This window comes from Oxyura jamaicensis, chromosome 11, assembly GCF_011077185.1.
Source record: "Oxyura jamaicensis isolate SHBP4307 breed ruddy duck chromosome 11, BPBGC_Ojam_1.0, whole genome shotgun sequence".
Lineage (NCBI taxonomy): Eukaryota > Metazoa > Chordata > Aves > Anseriformes > Anatidae > Oxyura > Oxyura jamaicensis.
The window spans coordinates 684641-698963 of record NC_048903.1 but is presented as its reverse complement, the minus strand read 5'-3'; the positions used below and the strand labels follow the sequence as shown (position 1 = coordinate 698963).

General features: G+C 53.1%; 2 protein-coding genes and 1 long non-coding RNA gene across 7 annotated transcripts in view; 2 read left to right on the top strand and 1 right to left on the bottom strand.

The window, feature by feature from the left end:
* LOC118172585 overlaps positions 1-10819 on the bottom strand; it is a 22516-nt gene extending 11697 nt beyond the window's left edge. The window contains exons 1-3 of one of the 2 annotated variants that reach the window (XM_035336604.1): positions 10493-10819; positions 9366-9846; positions 8504-8863 (exon numbers count right to left, since the gene is read on the bottom strand). In XM_035336604.1, the coding sequence (XP_035192495.1) occupies positions 8781-8863; positions 9366-9846; positions 10493-10564 (636 nt within the window). In that variant the 5' untranslated portion in view covers positions 10565-10819 and the 3' untranslated portion in view covers positions 8504-8780. Of the gene's footprint in view, positions 1-8503; positions 8864-9352; positions 9847-10492 lie in introns of those variants that run through there. The other variant, XM_035336603.1, reaches the window with a different exon arrangement.
* On the top strand, positions 3325-3940 carry LOC118172592. The gene is made up of 2 exons (XR_004753762.1): positions 3325-3482; positions 3853-3940. It is a non-coding gene; the product is annotated as an uncharacterized LOC118172592 (long non-coding RNA).
* Positions 5091-14323, top strand: LOC118172588 (C-factor-like). Of its 4 annotated transcripts, none has more exons than XM_035336609.1 (7): positions 5091-5252; positions 5661-5712; positions 5894-6081; positions 6741-6899; positions 7200-7313; positions 7622-7669; positions 14150-14323. In XM_035336609.1, exons 1-7 carry the CDS (start codon positions 5106-5108, stop codon positions 14219-14221), a joined length of 780 nt encoding a protein of 259 aa, XP_035192500.1. In that variant the 5' UTR covers positions 5091-5105; the 3' UTR covers positions 14222-14323. The 4 variants fall into 4 exon arrangements, with proteins under 4 accessions (XP_035192500.1, XP_035192499.1, XP_035192502.1 ...); XM_035336608.1 differs by having other exon boundaries at positions 7200-7319; positions 7628-7669; XM_035336611.1 differs by having other exon boundaries at positions 7200-7396; positions 7604-7669; positions 14150-14317.

The following is a 14323-nucleotide window of genomic DNA, read 5'->3' as shown; positions in this document are numbered from 1 at the left end:
AGAAAGAAAGAAAGAAAGAAAGAAAGAAAGAAAGAAAGAAAGAAAGAAAGAAAGAAAGAAAGAAAGAAAGAAAGAAAGAAAGAAAGAAAGAAAGAAAGAAAGAAAGAAAAAGAAAGAAAGAAAAGAAAAACTATCGGTAACTTTCTACTGTTTGGTAAAGCATGATTCTGCCATTAGCAGTCTTTGGAGTGCCTGAGCCTATAAACATGAGCACATTTTCAAGTGCAGTTGTTTTATCTGTAACTTCTGGGACAGGGGAGGGTCAGATCCAGTATTAGGAAAAGGTTCTTCACTAAGATGGTGTTTGGACACTGGAACTGGCTCCCCGGGGAAGCAGTCATGACCCCAAGCTTGTCAGTGTTCAATAAGCGTTTGGACGATGTTCTTGGATATTTGGTTATCTCTTAGGTTGCCCTGTGTGGAGTCAGGAGTTGGACTTGATGATCCTCATGGGTCCTTTCCCGCTCGGGAGAATCTATGATTCTGTGCCCTAAGGTCTGTCTTGCAGCTAGTCATGCTTGAGTACTTTTGCACAACCCCATCTTCCATATTCTGTCTCAGGAGCTCAAGCACTTGTCTTCTTCCAGCCATCATTCATTCTTCAATTCAATAAGCTTCATTCCAGCAAGTGTTTGGCAAGGTCCATACAATTCCACAGGCCATGCATCTGGGGAGTCAGCCTTCACTGTAAACTTCTGCTCCCAAATATTTACAGATGTGCTTGCTTGATCATTTCTGTAAAAGGCTCCATACAACATAAGCAAAGTGCAGGATGGAGTTTTGCAGCTGGACATATCACAGCCCTGGAAGAGCTTGTCCATGCATGGCCACCTGACGAGAGGGGGAAGATACAACCAAGTCTTTGCGTTCCTGCAGCCTGATGAGCATCACAGTAGGGCTTGAGCAGGCCTCTCACAATCAGCCCAGCTGTGGTGGGGATGGCTGTTCGGGGCAGGAGGTGGTTGTGCCCTGCTAAAATCCAGCAGCATTGAAGAATACTGGCTGCTGAGAAAACAGCAAGGTTATGAAATGGGACCATGAGAATCCTTACCAGGATCTCCTCACTTTGCCTGGGAGCTGTATTTAAGCTCGGGTTCTCACCCTGAGCTTCAAAGCACAGTCTCTTCACAATGGGGTATCACTAGTCCTCTTCAGCCAACAAGAAAATGAGTCACAGAGGCATGCCTTGCCCAGCTTTGGGATACAGGCAGTGGCAGGAGAAAGCCCCACCCCACCCCATGATTAGTTTTTCATTCATCGCTATGTGCAAGTGAAGAATATGTGAAGACATGACCCTATACAATCTTGAACACATTGCGAAGCAAATAGGCTTGATAAATAACAGCACATTTGTTGCTACTTACACGGTAGATTAAACATAGTAAAGATAATTCTGCCATGCCCTGTTCCCCAGGCTAACAAACAAAAGCGCATTTCCCAATACTTCTGTAAGTAGCGCTGTAATTGCCCTTTGTACAAACATCTGGATGGGTGTGAACACAACCCAGCTTGCAGTCACTGATAGTGGAGAAGCTGAGATCATGTCCTGGAAAGCTGCCTCTGACTCCTTCCAATACGGAAAGATGGAAAGCATCTGTATGTGATATACGGCTGTCAGAGGGTCTGTGGGACAGCAGGGCCTTCCACCACTAGCACTGTTGGACTCTGAAGCAATTTATTAAAAATAATTGCTTTTGCTCATTGTAGGGTTCAGAGCATGCAAGGATGTCTCAGTACAAAGCTGTCCGAATCCCTGAGCCTCTCCAAACTCCCCTCCTCAGCTGAGCCTTGGGGACAGCAGCACTTGTGATGAAGCTCCATTGCCAGCCTGGCAAGGCTGTTTGTTTTCTTCTGTGCAGGTTCACTCCAGGCTAGACTTTGACCCCCAGAGAAGCAGTGCTTGTTTAGACTTTAATGGTCAACAATCCACTGTGGGGCCCAGAGCAAAGTCAACATTGTAACGTAACAGCTCTAAAACAGTGGAAAGCTTCAAAAACAGCATGACACAGCAGAAACAGGAGATTTAAAAGGTTATTTTTTTATTTCTGCTGTTATCTGGTTCTGAGGCACAATGGAGGTTTCTAGCATGCTGCGTGGGCAATGATGCAGAAGAGGAAAACCGGAGGAAGTCTGTTATACAAAGTGGAAGAGCACTGCACTCTTCTGCAAACAGTGTATATCAGCAAGTATAGTTGTGGTCTGTGGCCATAAAAAGAAAGTGAAAATACAGAAAAGGACATTGAAAAGAACCATTTGGGCTGGAAAGCCAGTCCCACAAATTGGTAGGTGTGCTGAAGCAGGGGAGAATTGACAAAATCTTCAGTGAGAGATCAGCCTAAGACAAAACTCATGGGGGGAGACAGCTGGAAAATCCAGAGATTTGTGCTGGTGGTGAGCAGCAGAGGAATTTTGCACCAAGAAGATGGAAAGTACAGCCCTAGATGACTAGCAAAGCAGGAACAGGATGCTGGTGCAGAAAGTAGTGTGGGGCTACAAAAAGGGGAATTAACATAAAAGAAAAGCTACAAACAGCAGAAGAGAGAAGGTAAAAGTCTAGTCTTGGTAGTGATGAGATTGTCTTCGTAAGTGAATGAAATGTATTAGTGCCTAACAAGGTGTACCTGTATGCAACAGCAGCAGCTGAACTAAACAAAAAGTTATCAGGGAACATTTGTCCTGAGGTCCAGAAAGGTAAATGTTGGGTATCGCCTGATGACAAACATTATTTTTTATTCCATGTTCTAGACAGGACACTGTATTTGTGTGCATTTCTTACACGTGATTTGGGTTTTATCTCAGGATTTACCCCAAGCAAGCAAAATAGTAAATTTTACTCAAAGGAGGTGGAAGCAAGTAGAGATATGCTAACAAAGCTTGCTGCAGGAGCAGAAGGCGGCTGGGGTTTCTCCAGGATACGGGAGAAGTTCATGCCTGATCCAGCTGGAAAAGAATGCATATTAAAAGGACTGAATATCTCCTGCTGAGATGCTGAGATAGGATGTGCAAAATTCAGTTCTCTCACAGACATGTGCATGGCGATGGTGTTTCAACACCACCACAGCAGAAACTGCAAATTTCTGTCTGAGCTTGGCAAAAATTAAGTGGAGTTTTCCATTGTGATTTGTGGCATGCCTATACTTGCTAATCTTGTCCTTAAAACAGTTACTGCTGCAAGGGTTCCTGGTAAACAGGCCTTTTGGAAAAGGAAAAGTCAATGTTTTATTTCCAATTAATTTTTAACACATCTGGGAAATAATTGATCACAGTGCCAATAAGAGTATTTCTCAATGGCCTGAAGTCCACATCTGGATGAGGTCCAAGCTGATTTAACAAAAAACACTCATCTGTCCTGTTTTGGATTAAAACGTGCTGTGACCGCCTGAGCCAAGTGTGGGGGAAAGCCTGGTGAGAGCAGGCTAGGAGCAGAAGACTCAGTCCCTTGTGCAGCTGGACCATCGTGCCCTCCATTAATCTGCCCAAACGTGAGTGCTGGCACAGGGGAGATGGGAGATGAATGAGGCAGGGCAGGACTACCTGCCTTGGTGGCACACCATGGTGACCATGTGGCCGGCCTGAGGGGCAGAGGGGACCCTGGGACATGCAGAGGTTGGCACGGCAGAACTTTGAGTAGTTTTGGCGGTGTGGCTGGGAGGAAGCGGGTCTGAAGTGACACTGAAGTGGATGGGAACACTTGATGTGCACCCACACCAGTCCCAGAACTGCAAATCTGTAACGCCTCACTTGAGGAACTGGGCATCATTGGGCTTTACTGGTGGTAGTGCAGAGCCATCTATGCCACTGCTATGAGTGATGTAGACAAAGGGGCTTTGTCCAAGACATCTACCTTTGCAGGAGAATACCCTCGGCAGCCGAGCCCTTTGTAGCCCTTTTTTTGAAAGGATTTGCTCAACTGGTGGAAAATGGAAAGAAAGAGGAAGTGGAAAAGAAAAGAGGCTAGAGGATTCAGCAGCAAACATTTTTGCCCCCTTCTGACCCATTGCCCTGCAAGACTTCAGAAAGCCCAGGTGGTCTGAAGGACTTCTGCACAACTTTGCAGGCCATGCTCATACAGTCCAAATACCAGGGTGCTGCCACTTGTGAAGAAGCACAGAGAAAGGTCCAAAGAGGTCACCTGTTGACAGGGCGTTAGCCTTTTACTCCACAACCATGTGAAGAGAATGGCTTTATGGAACAGAATCCATACACAGGATATGGATGATGACTGCAAGGTCCAACAAGTACATGAGGCAGATGGTCATGCATTTGCAATAATCAGGCTGTTAATCAATGACTTTAATCCTGAAAACAAATTAAAAGTTGTGAAATGCAGGGAGATGCAATAACATGATCTAATTTGCAAAGTGACAAGGCTGAGAGTGGAAGTCCTGACAACAGCAATGGCTCCAGCATGGCCGAAGTGGTGGGATAGTCGCTTAGATTAGTGCACTGTGAGGCAGCATCCAAAGTGCATGAAAAGCAAAGTGGTGACCTGCAGACTGTGCAGGGTCCACCTCCTTCTGCAAGCAGGCCATGCTGAATTTCCTCCACAGGGCTTTAGTGGGACAATCAGTGATGGGGCATTTGCTTGGAAGACAGAGGAGAGCAGCGAAAATCAGCTCGTGGCCATGTGAGGCATGACCTGACAGAGGTAACCAAGGGAAGGGGAATGAGACCAGCCTGTTTCATTCAGTTGTTACATGGGTACAAACTGGAAAGCCCATCTAGCCTGAAGGATCCTCGTGAAGATGATCTGCACCTTACCCATGGGGTATATCCATCCTGTATCCCTTCCACTTGTTTCCTCTCTCCTCACCCAGCACCCACCCTCCTGGAAAGCATGGCCATGAGCTACTGGGTAACAGGGCCAGGTTTCACCAGAAAACCAGTTTGCCACAAAGAGCTGAGTGATTTTTGCCGTTCAGTAAGGAGGGATGGCTCCCAGCCAGGAACTGTGTCCTAGAGAGTTCAAAAAGCTGCAGAGATTCTACCCAGAGCCAAGGGTTTGTGCAAGCCCTGTGTGGGTGGGGTGGCAGCTCAACACACTATAAGAAGCATTAGGGAACTGAACAAACAATGAGTGTTGGAGCAGAGGCAGGAGAAGCGATATGGGAGAGCTTCATGTCCGCTCCGTTCTGGTGACTGGAGCCAACCGAGGAATCGGCCTGGGGTTTGTCCGGCACCTGCTGGGGCTGCCAAACCCACCCGAGTGGGTCTTTGCAGCCTGTCGGGACCCCAAGGGACAGCGAGCACAGGTGAGGCTGGTGGCGGTGGGGGACAGCAGGGCAGGGCAGCGCCCGGTGCAGGAGCAGCCCCGTGGTGCGAGGCGGGGCTGTGTGAGGGTCTCCATCACGGGGCTGCAGCCCTGGGCCCAGTCCCGGGCACAGAAAGCCGGGGTAGGATGGCCATGGGATGAGCTGTGGCCGGGGTGCCCAGGGCTCCTTGGAGCCGGGCAGGGAGCTTCTGCTGCTGGGGCAGGTGATGGCCATGGTGGGCAGGGCGAGACGCGTGGCTTGTGGGCTGTGCGGGATGCGCAGAGACCTGTCCACACGGAGCAGATTGGCAGGAGCAGGGTGCTGGGAGTGAGGCAGTGCTGGATCAAAGCCGAGCCTCTGTGCAGCCGGCCCTGCCTCTTTGTGCCCACGTTGGCCCATCCCTTGCAGGAGCTGCAGAACTTGGCTTCCAAGCACCCCAACCTGGTCCTCGTCCCACTCGGTAGGTGCCCAGGCTGTGCCCCGAGGCTGAGGGTTCCTTGCCTGGGCTCCCTGCTCTTGCCTGGGTTCTCTGCTCTCCCCCTCCACCATGTCCCTGGGGTGGGGGCTCCATCTCCCAGCACCACGCATGGTGGCAGCTGCCAAGGGGATCGCGTGCTCACCTCCCCGCCTTGGCCCTGCAGAAGTCACCAAGCCCGCCAGCATCAAGGCAGCTGCAGCCAGCGTCGAGGAGCACCTCAAGGGCTCAGGTCTCAACCTCCTCATCAACAATGCTGGCATGCTGGTTTACAAGACACTTGACACCGAGACACAGGAGGACATGTCCCAGGTGTACGCCACCAACACCATTGGGCCCTTGCTGATGAGCCAGGTGAGGTCCTCACCACAGCTCCGGGAACATCCCTGCCCCATGGCGCCTTGGATCTCCAAGGAGCACGAAAAGGGCTGGTGGGACAAGGCCCTGCTCCACTCTTTGCCTGCCGGTCCTGTGACCTCATGACAGGCCCAACACACTTCAGGTCTTACTCTGGCCTCCTGCTGCCAGAAGCAGGTGCCCAAAGTAGTCCTGGAAATGCTGAGCACAGTGAATGCTTTCTGGTTTGACTATGGTGGGCAGCAGGCTGAGGGCTCTGGCACTTTGGAGCCTGGGGCCTCTCCACTGGGAATGATCAGAGTGCAGAGGTGTGGGACCATGTTAAAGAGCAGAACCTCACGTTTTGAGCCAGAGGGAAGCAGAATTTACTCATTGATTTGGTGATGATCACTGATGAGTGACCAAGTGCTATCATGGGCTGCCCAGAGAGGTTGTGGAGTGTCCCTCCTTGGAAATACTCGGAAGTCACTTGGACATGGTCTTGGGCCACTGGCTCTGGGTGGCTTGAGTCGTAGGATTGGTCCAGATGACCTCCAAAGATCTCTGCCTCCCACAACAATACTGTGATTCTGGGGTTCTGATGTGACCTTCTATGTAAGGAACTAATTCTGTCAATGAACCTCTTCTGTGCACGCTCCTCCTTGCCCTCCTCACAGGCATTCCTACCCCTGCTGAAGAAGGCTGCCCAAGGGAGCCCCGGCTCAGGGCTGAGCTGCAGCAAGGCAGCCATCATCAACATTTCCAGCATTGGTGGTTCCATCAAGGAAGTCTATTTATGGAAATCTGTACAATGTGTCTCGTATCGCTGCAGCAAGGTATGTGTAGTGCTGGGCACGAACCCAACCTTCTTTTGTAACCAAAGCCTGCATAAGCCCTCCAGTGTCATCTCTGGCAGCCCCTGCAACAGCCTCCAGCATGGCTGAGCTGCAGACGGTCACTGGTTCCCTCTCAAGGCACATCCCTGTGCCTGACTCCAGACCTAATCACAGAGGATCTTCACAGAACAGAGCTGCTGCAGGGAACTGGCCCTGCCTGCCCTGGCTGTGGGGTCTGCACGTGTCCCCATGCAGGCGCCTTCTCCTCCCCACCCTGATCCCTGCGGTGTCTCCCCGCAGGCTGCTCTGAACATGCTCACCAAGTGCCAGTCCTTGGGCTACCAGGAACACGGCATCCTCTGTGCTGCTCTCCATCCTGGCTGGGTGCAGACGGACATGGGGAGCGCAGCTGGACACACGGTAGGAGCTTTACCACGGCAGGTCCATCCGAGCCCCTGTGCTGGTTTTCCATGGGAGGCTGTTGTCACCCCGAGCTACAGAGTGTGACCTCCCTGCCTGCTCTGGCACCACTGTGGGCAGCTCTCCCTGCCGCAGGACCTTGCAGTGAGCTCCTGGCGGCCCCATCACCTGGGTGCCCTGCTCAGCCCCTCTTCCCCGGGCTCCACTTCCCCCTTGGTTGAGCTGCTGCCTTCTGCGGGCCAGGCTCCAGGACAGACCCTGGCCAGCCCTTGGGCACACACCATCATGTTTTTCCTCTGCCCCTGCAGCCCCCCGTGACAGTAGATGAGAGCGTAGGAGGGATGCTGAAGGTGATCTCCTCCCTCTCTGAGAAGGACACCGGGACCTTTCTAGACTGGGAAGGGAAGGTTGTGGAGTGGTGAGACACTGGTCCAGCCTCATGCCCAGATCCTGGCAGCGGTCCATCTGCTGCTGCCCAACCTGCACCACATTCTCAATAAACCCTTTTCTGCAAGCAGTAAGTGTCGCTGTATCTGCCTGTGCACTCGACAGGCTTTGCCACAAATTGTGAGTCTGTGGAGCTGGGCTCCCCAGGGCTGGGGGACACATGGGTGAGTCGGGAGCATAGGGTTCATCCAGCGAAAGGTCCCAGTGGGTGCCCAGGCAGCAGAGGGCACAGAGCAACTGGTGGTCAGTGCAGGCAGTTGGGGTGCAGGGGACTGTGCAGCCACACATTGGATGGGGGCCCACAGCAGCAGAGGATCCAGCACCACTGCCCCCTCCCTACACAGCATGGTACCTGCCCTGTCCCCACATTGGTCTTTACCCAGCCAGGATGGATTGCCACACAAAAGAGTCCCTTGTCCCTGAGCTTTGCAGCCAGACACCTGGTCACCATGTTCTGGGCAGCCTGGAAGAGGCACAGGCATACCAGCACCACACTGAGCTGGGGGAGCTGGGTACGCGTGTGTGGGAGGGAGACATTTTGCAGCTGAAGGGCTGTGGAGGTGGGAAATGGGCTTTGCCCTGCAGTAGAGCATGGGCACAGCCTGGGCTTGTGCTATGTGTGCTCACCCTTGGAGGACCAGACCAGGGATGGGTGGTCTGAGGCAGGTGGGTGGGTCCCATGAGCTCCCCTCCATGGGGAAGCATCCCCAGCACCTTCCCCGGCCCCTCAACTTGCTGGCACGGTCCAGGTTACATGGGGGCCTCCAGCACCCTGAGGCACAGCCTCATGGAGCCCACTTTGGGGGACATGTTGACAATCACAGCCTTGCTGCAGCTCAGCCCTGTCTTCTGTGCACTTTTTACTGCCCTAGAATCAGAGGTGAAGTGGAGTTTTGACTCAGGACATGCAATCATGGAGTCATCTAGGTTGGAAAAGACCTTCAGGATCATCACATCCAACTGTCAACCAGACCCAACCTGACCAATCCAAGTCCCATCACTAAACCATGATCCTTAGTGCCACGACCCTATGTCTCTTAAATACCTCCTGGGATGAGAAATCCACCACTTCTCTAGGCGGCCTGTTCCAATCCTTGACTGCTCTCTCTGTGAAGAAACTTTTCTTAATGTCCAATCTAAACCTTCCCTGGTACAACTTGACACCATTCCCTCATGTCCTGTCACTCGTACCTGAGAAAGGAGACTGAAGCCCTCCTTGCTGCAGCCTCCTTCCAGGGAGTTGCAGAGAGCCTCGAGGTCTCCCCTCAGCCTCCTCTTCCCCAGACGAAATAACCCCAGTGCCTTCAGTGGCTCCTCACATCTCTTGTTTTCCAGTCCCTTCACCAGTTTTGTTGCCCTTCTCTGCACATGCTCAAGCAGCTCAAGGTCCTTCTGCGAGTGAGAGGCCCACAGCTGAACACAACATTTGAGGTGCCGTCTCCTCAGGGGAGAGCTGCGGACAAGGAACAACCCCGTGTCCTGCTGGCCACATGTTTCTGATGCAGGGCAGGATGCCGTTGGCCTTCTTGGCCACCTGACATGTTGCTGCCTCGTGTTCAGCCGGCTCTTGACCAGCACCCCCAGGCCCTTTTCTGCTTGGGCAACTTCCCAGCCACTCCTCCCCAGGCCTGTGCCGCTGCACAGAGTTGTTGGGACCCACGCACAGCACCCGGCACTTGCCCTTGTTGGATGTCTTGAGGTTGGACTCAGCCCATTGACCCAGCCTGTCCAGATCCCTTTGCAGAGCCTTCCTGCCCTCAAGGAGTTTGACAGTGCCACCTACCTTGGTGTCACCTGTGAGCTTAGTGAGGGAGCACTCCATCCCCTCCTCCCGATCACTGCTAAAACTGTGGAACAAAACTGGCCCCAGGACTGAGCCCCAGGGAACACCAGAGGTGACTGGCCACCAGTTGAACCCCATTCCCTGGGAGCCTTTGAGCCAGTTCTGCAGCCAGCGAGCCGTACGCCCATCTGAGCCCTGAGCCGCCAGCTTCTCCAGGAGAATACTGTGGGAGGTGGTGGCAAATACTTGACTAAAATCCACGTAAACAACATCCACAACATTACCCTCATCAGCTAAGCAGGGCTTTCTGTCACAGAAGGAGACGAGGTTATTCAGGCAGGACCTGCCCTTCATATGCCCACACTGGCAGCTTCTGATCACTCGCTTGTGCTATATGGCACTCAGGGTGATCCACTCCGTAACCTGTCTTGGTGCCAAGCTCAGCCTGACAGGTCTGTAATGCCCTGCAGCCTCCTTCCTGCCCTCCTTGTAGACTGGAGTCACACTGGCCAACCTCCACTCACCCGGGACCTCCCTGTAGATTATTGAAAGTGGCAGGGCAAGCGCTTCCACAGCTCCTTCAGCAGCACCCTTGGGTGAATCTCATCTGGCCCCACAGACTTATGAATGTTCAAAGCATGTAGGAGGTCATTTATGGTTTCCCAGTGGATGACAGAGGTTTCATCTTGCTTCCCATCACCATCTTCCAACCCAGGGAGCTGGGTACCCTGACAACAATTACCTTTACTGATAAAGACAGGCAAAAAGGGCAGGAAGTACCTCGGCTTTCTGCTCATCATCACTACATTTCCCCTCACATCCAATACAGGATGGAGAATCTCCCTAATTCTCCTTTTGCTGTTGAGGTATTTATTAAAGCATTTTTAATAGTTTTTTATTGCACTAGCCTAACTGAATTCCAGTTGGGCTTTGGTCCTTCTAATTTTCTCCCTGCACAGACTGACCACAGCTTGACAGTCCTCCTGTGTTGCTTGCCCTTTTTTCCAAAGTCCATAAACTCCCTTTTCCTTCCTAAGTTCCAGAAATAGCTCTCTGGTCAGCCAGGATGGCCTTTTCCCCCCGTGGCTCCACCACTGGTGCTTTGGAATGGCCTGCTCCTGTGCATTTAACATTGCATTCTTGAAGAATGTCCAACCTCCCTGGACTCCTTTGTCTTTCAGGGCCACCTTCCAGGGGACTCTGTCAGCCAGGTCTCTAAATTGGCCACAGTCTGCCCTCTGGAAATCAAAGGGCAATCCCAAGCACAAATAAAGGCTGGGAGGGGTGTGTGGAATGGATTGAAAGCAACCCTGACGAGGAAGACCTGGGGGTGTTGGTTGACAAGAAGCTCAACATGAGCCAGCAATGTGCGCTTGCAGCCCAGAAAGCCAACCATATCCTGGGATGCACCAAAAGAAGCATGGCCAGGAAGGAGAGGGAGGTGATTCTCCCTCTCTACTCTGCTCTTGTGAAGACCCCGCCTGGAGCCCTGCATTCAGGTCTGCCCCCCCCCCCCAGCACAAGAAGGACATGGAAGTATTAGATCGAGTCTAGAGGGGGGCCACAAAGATGATCAAGGAGCTGGGGCACCTTTCCTATGAAGACAGGCTGAGGGAGTTGGGGTTGTTCGGCCTGGGGAAGAGAAGGCTCTGGGGAGACCTTATAGAGGCCTTCAGTACCTAAAGGGGGTCTATGGGAAAGCTGAGGAGGGACTCTTAATAGGACAAGGAGTAATGGCTTTAAACTAAAAGAGGGTAGGTTTAGATTAGATATAAGGAAGAAATTCTTTACTATGAGGGTGGTAAGGCACTGGAACATGTTGCCCAGAGAAGCTGTGGATGCCCCATTCCTGGAAATGTTGGATGGGACTTTGAGCAGCCTGTTCTAGCGGGAGGTGTCCCTGCCCATGGCAGGGGGGTTGAAATTAGATGATCTTTAAGGTCCCTTCCAACCCAAACCATTCTATGATTCTATGTTCTTCTAACTGCCTTCCTAACTTTCCTAGGGATCAAAAACTCTGTCATTTTGATCACTGTGCCCAAGATAGCCTCCAGCCATCCCATCACCCACAAGTCCTTGCCTGTTTGCAAACCACAGGTCAAGTGGGGCACCTTCCCCAGTTGACTCCCTCACCATCTGAGTCTTCTGTCACCCTCCCTTATCCTTTTTAGGTAAGGTCTGTGTCCCTGTGTGTTCTTTATGGCTTCCTCCCTTTCTCCGTATCTGGTTTTGCACTGGAAAAGGGCCTTGACCAGATACCTCTATAGAAAACACTGACCTTCCACACACCTTACAAGCAGAGTTTGCCATAAAAAGCAAAGTGATTTTTGCACTTCAGTAAGGAGGGATGGCTCCCAGCCAGGAACTGTGTCCTAGAGAGTTCAAAAAGCTGCAGAGATTCTACCCAGAGCCAAGGGTTTGTGCAAGCCCTGTGTGGGTGGGGTGGCAGCTCAACACGCTATAAGAAGCATTAGGGAACTGAACAAACAATGAGTGTTGGAGCAGAGGCAGGAGAAGCGATATGGGAGAGCTTCATGTCCGCTCCGTTCTGGTGACTGGAGCCAACCGAGGAATCGGCCTGGGGTTTGTCCGGCACCTGCTGGGGCTGCCAAACCCACCCGAGTGGGTCTTTGCAGCCTGTCGGGACCCCAAGGGACAGCGAGCACAGGTGAGGCTGGTGGCGGTGGGGGACAGCAGGGCAGGGCAGCACCCGGTGCAGGAGCAGCCCCGTGGTGCGAGGCGGGGCTGTGTGAGGGTCTCCATCACGGGGCTGCAGCCCTGGGCCCAGTCCCGGGCACAGAAAGCCGGGGTAGGATGGCCATGCGATGAGCTGTGGCTGGGGTGCCCAGGGCTCCTTGGAGCCGGGCAGGGAGCTTCTGCTGCTGGGGCAGGTGATGGCCATGGTGGGCAGGGTGAGAAGCATGGTGTGTGGAGGGAGCAGAACACTGGGCATGAGGTGGTGCCAGAAAAGGCTGAGCCTCTGTGCAGCCAGTCCCGCCTCTCCATGCCCACATTATCACATCTCTTTCAGGAGCTGCAGAATTTGGCTTCCAAGCACCCCAACCTGGTCATCATCCCGCTCGGTAAGTGCCCCAGCCATACCCTGAAGGCTGAGGATCCCTTGCCTGGGCTCCCCGCTCTGCCCACAGCACTCCGACCCCCAGCACCATGCATGGTGGCAGCCCCCGAGGGGATCGCGTGTTCACCTCCCTGCCTTGGTCCTGCAGAAGTCACCAAGCCCGCCAGCATCAAGGCGGCTGCAGCCAGCGTTGAGGAGCACCTCAAGGGCTCAGGTCTCAACCTCCTCATCAACAATGCTGGAATTGGAAATAACAGTTCTCTTGACAATGTGACACAAGAGGGCATGTACCAGATGTACGCCACCAACACCATTGGGCCCCTGCTGCTGAGCCAGGTGAGGCTCTCACCACAGCTCCAGGAACATCCCAGCCCCACAGCCCCACGGCTCTCCCAGGAGGACGGAAAGGGACAGTGGGACAGGGCCCAGCTTGTGCTGGTGACCAGCCTGGCACTCCCAAGCTCTCACAAGAAGCTGGTGGAACCATCTGGGGCTGGTGCTAAGGAGCAGGGGGAAGAGGAAGGTGGCTGCTGGTGGAAGCACTGCTCACTGCAGAAGGAGCTGGTCCTCTACTCCTGCACCACCTCTGTGTGGACCCCCTGCTTCTCCTCTCCTCGCAGGCGTTCCTGCCCCTGCTGAAGAAGGCTGCCCATGAGAGCCCAGGCTCGGGGCTGAGCTGCAGCAAGGCAGCCATCATCAACATGTCCAGCTATGCTGGCTCCATTCAGGACGTCTATCTCTGGGAGTACGGACAAGCTCTCTCATATCGCTGCAGCAAGGTACTGCTGGGCATGAACCCAGACATTTTCCCTTCTGAACAATCTGGCATACCTCCCAGCCTTCCCCTCAGTCCCTGCAACTCTCACCATTGCGGCTGAGCTCCAGTCAGTCACCGTTTCCCTGCCATGGCACATTCCTGTGCCTAGTCCCTGGCCAGGACACAGAGGGCCTTGTCAGGACAGGTCTTTGCCTGTGCTGGGCATCTGCATGGGGAGAGTTCTGTGGGGTCTGCATGTGTCCCTGTCTTCTTCTCCACCCTGATCCCTGCGGTGTCTCCCTGCAGGCTGCTCTGAACATGCTCACCAAGTGCCAGTCCTTGGGCTACCAGGAACACGGCATCCTCTGTGCTGCTCTCCATCCTGGCTGGGTGCAGACGGACATGGGAGGCACAATAGAAGATAAGGTAGGAGAGTTTTTGACCAAGGTTTGGAAGAAACTCTTGTTTTGGGAATGTAGAGCTTTCTGTAGATTGAACACTCCCATACATGCTGGGCTGTGGGATAACTCTTTGGCAGGTGCCCTGAGGCACATGAGGGGATGAGATGACAAGACAAGGACTCTTCTTGCTCTGTTCTAGCCTTTTCTCCTTCACCCCAGAGAGCCCTGAGCCCTCGTGCAGGAAGGCAGTGATCCAAGCAGGCACCAGGGCAGACCCTGGCCACCCCTTGGACACACACGGTTGTGTTTCTGTCCCCGCAGACCCGTGTGACAGTAGATGTGAGTGTGCGAGGGATGCTGAAGGTGATCTCCTCCCTCTCTGAGAAGGACACCGGGACCTTCCTGGACTGGGAAGGGAAAGTTGTGCCCTGGTGAGATGCTGGCCCAGCCTCGTGCCCAGATCCTGGCAGTGGTCCCTTTGCTGCTACACTGAGTTGTGCCTGTGTCTTAATAAACTTGTATCTGCAAGAAGTAACA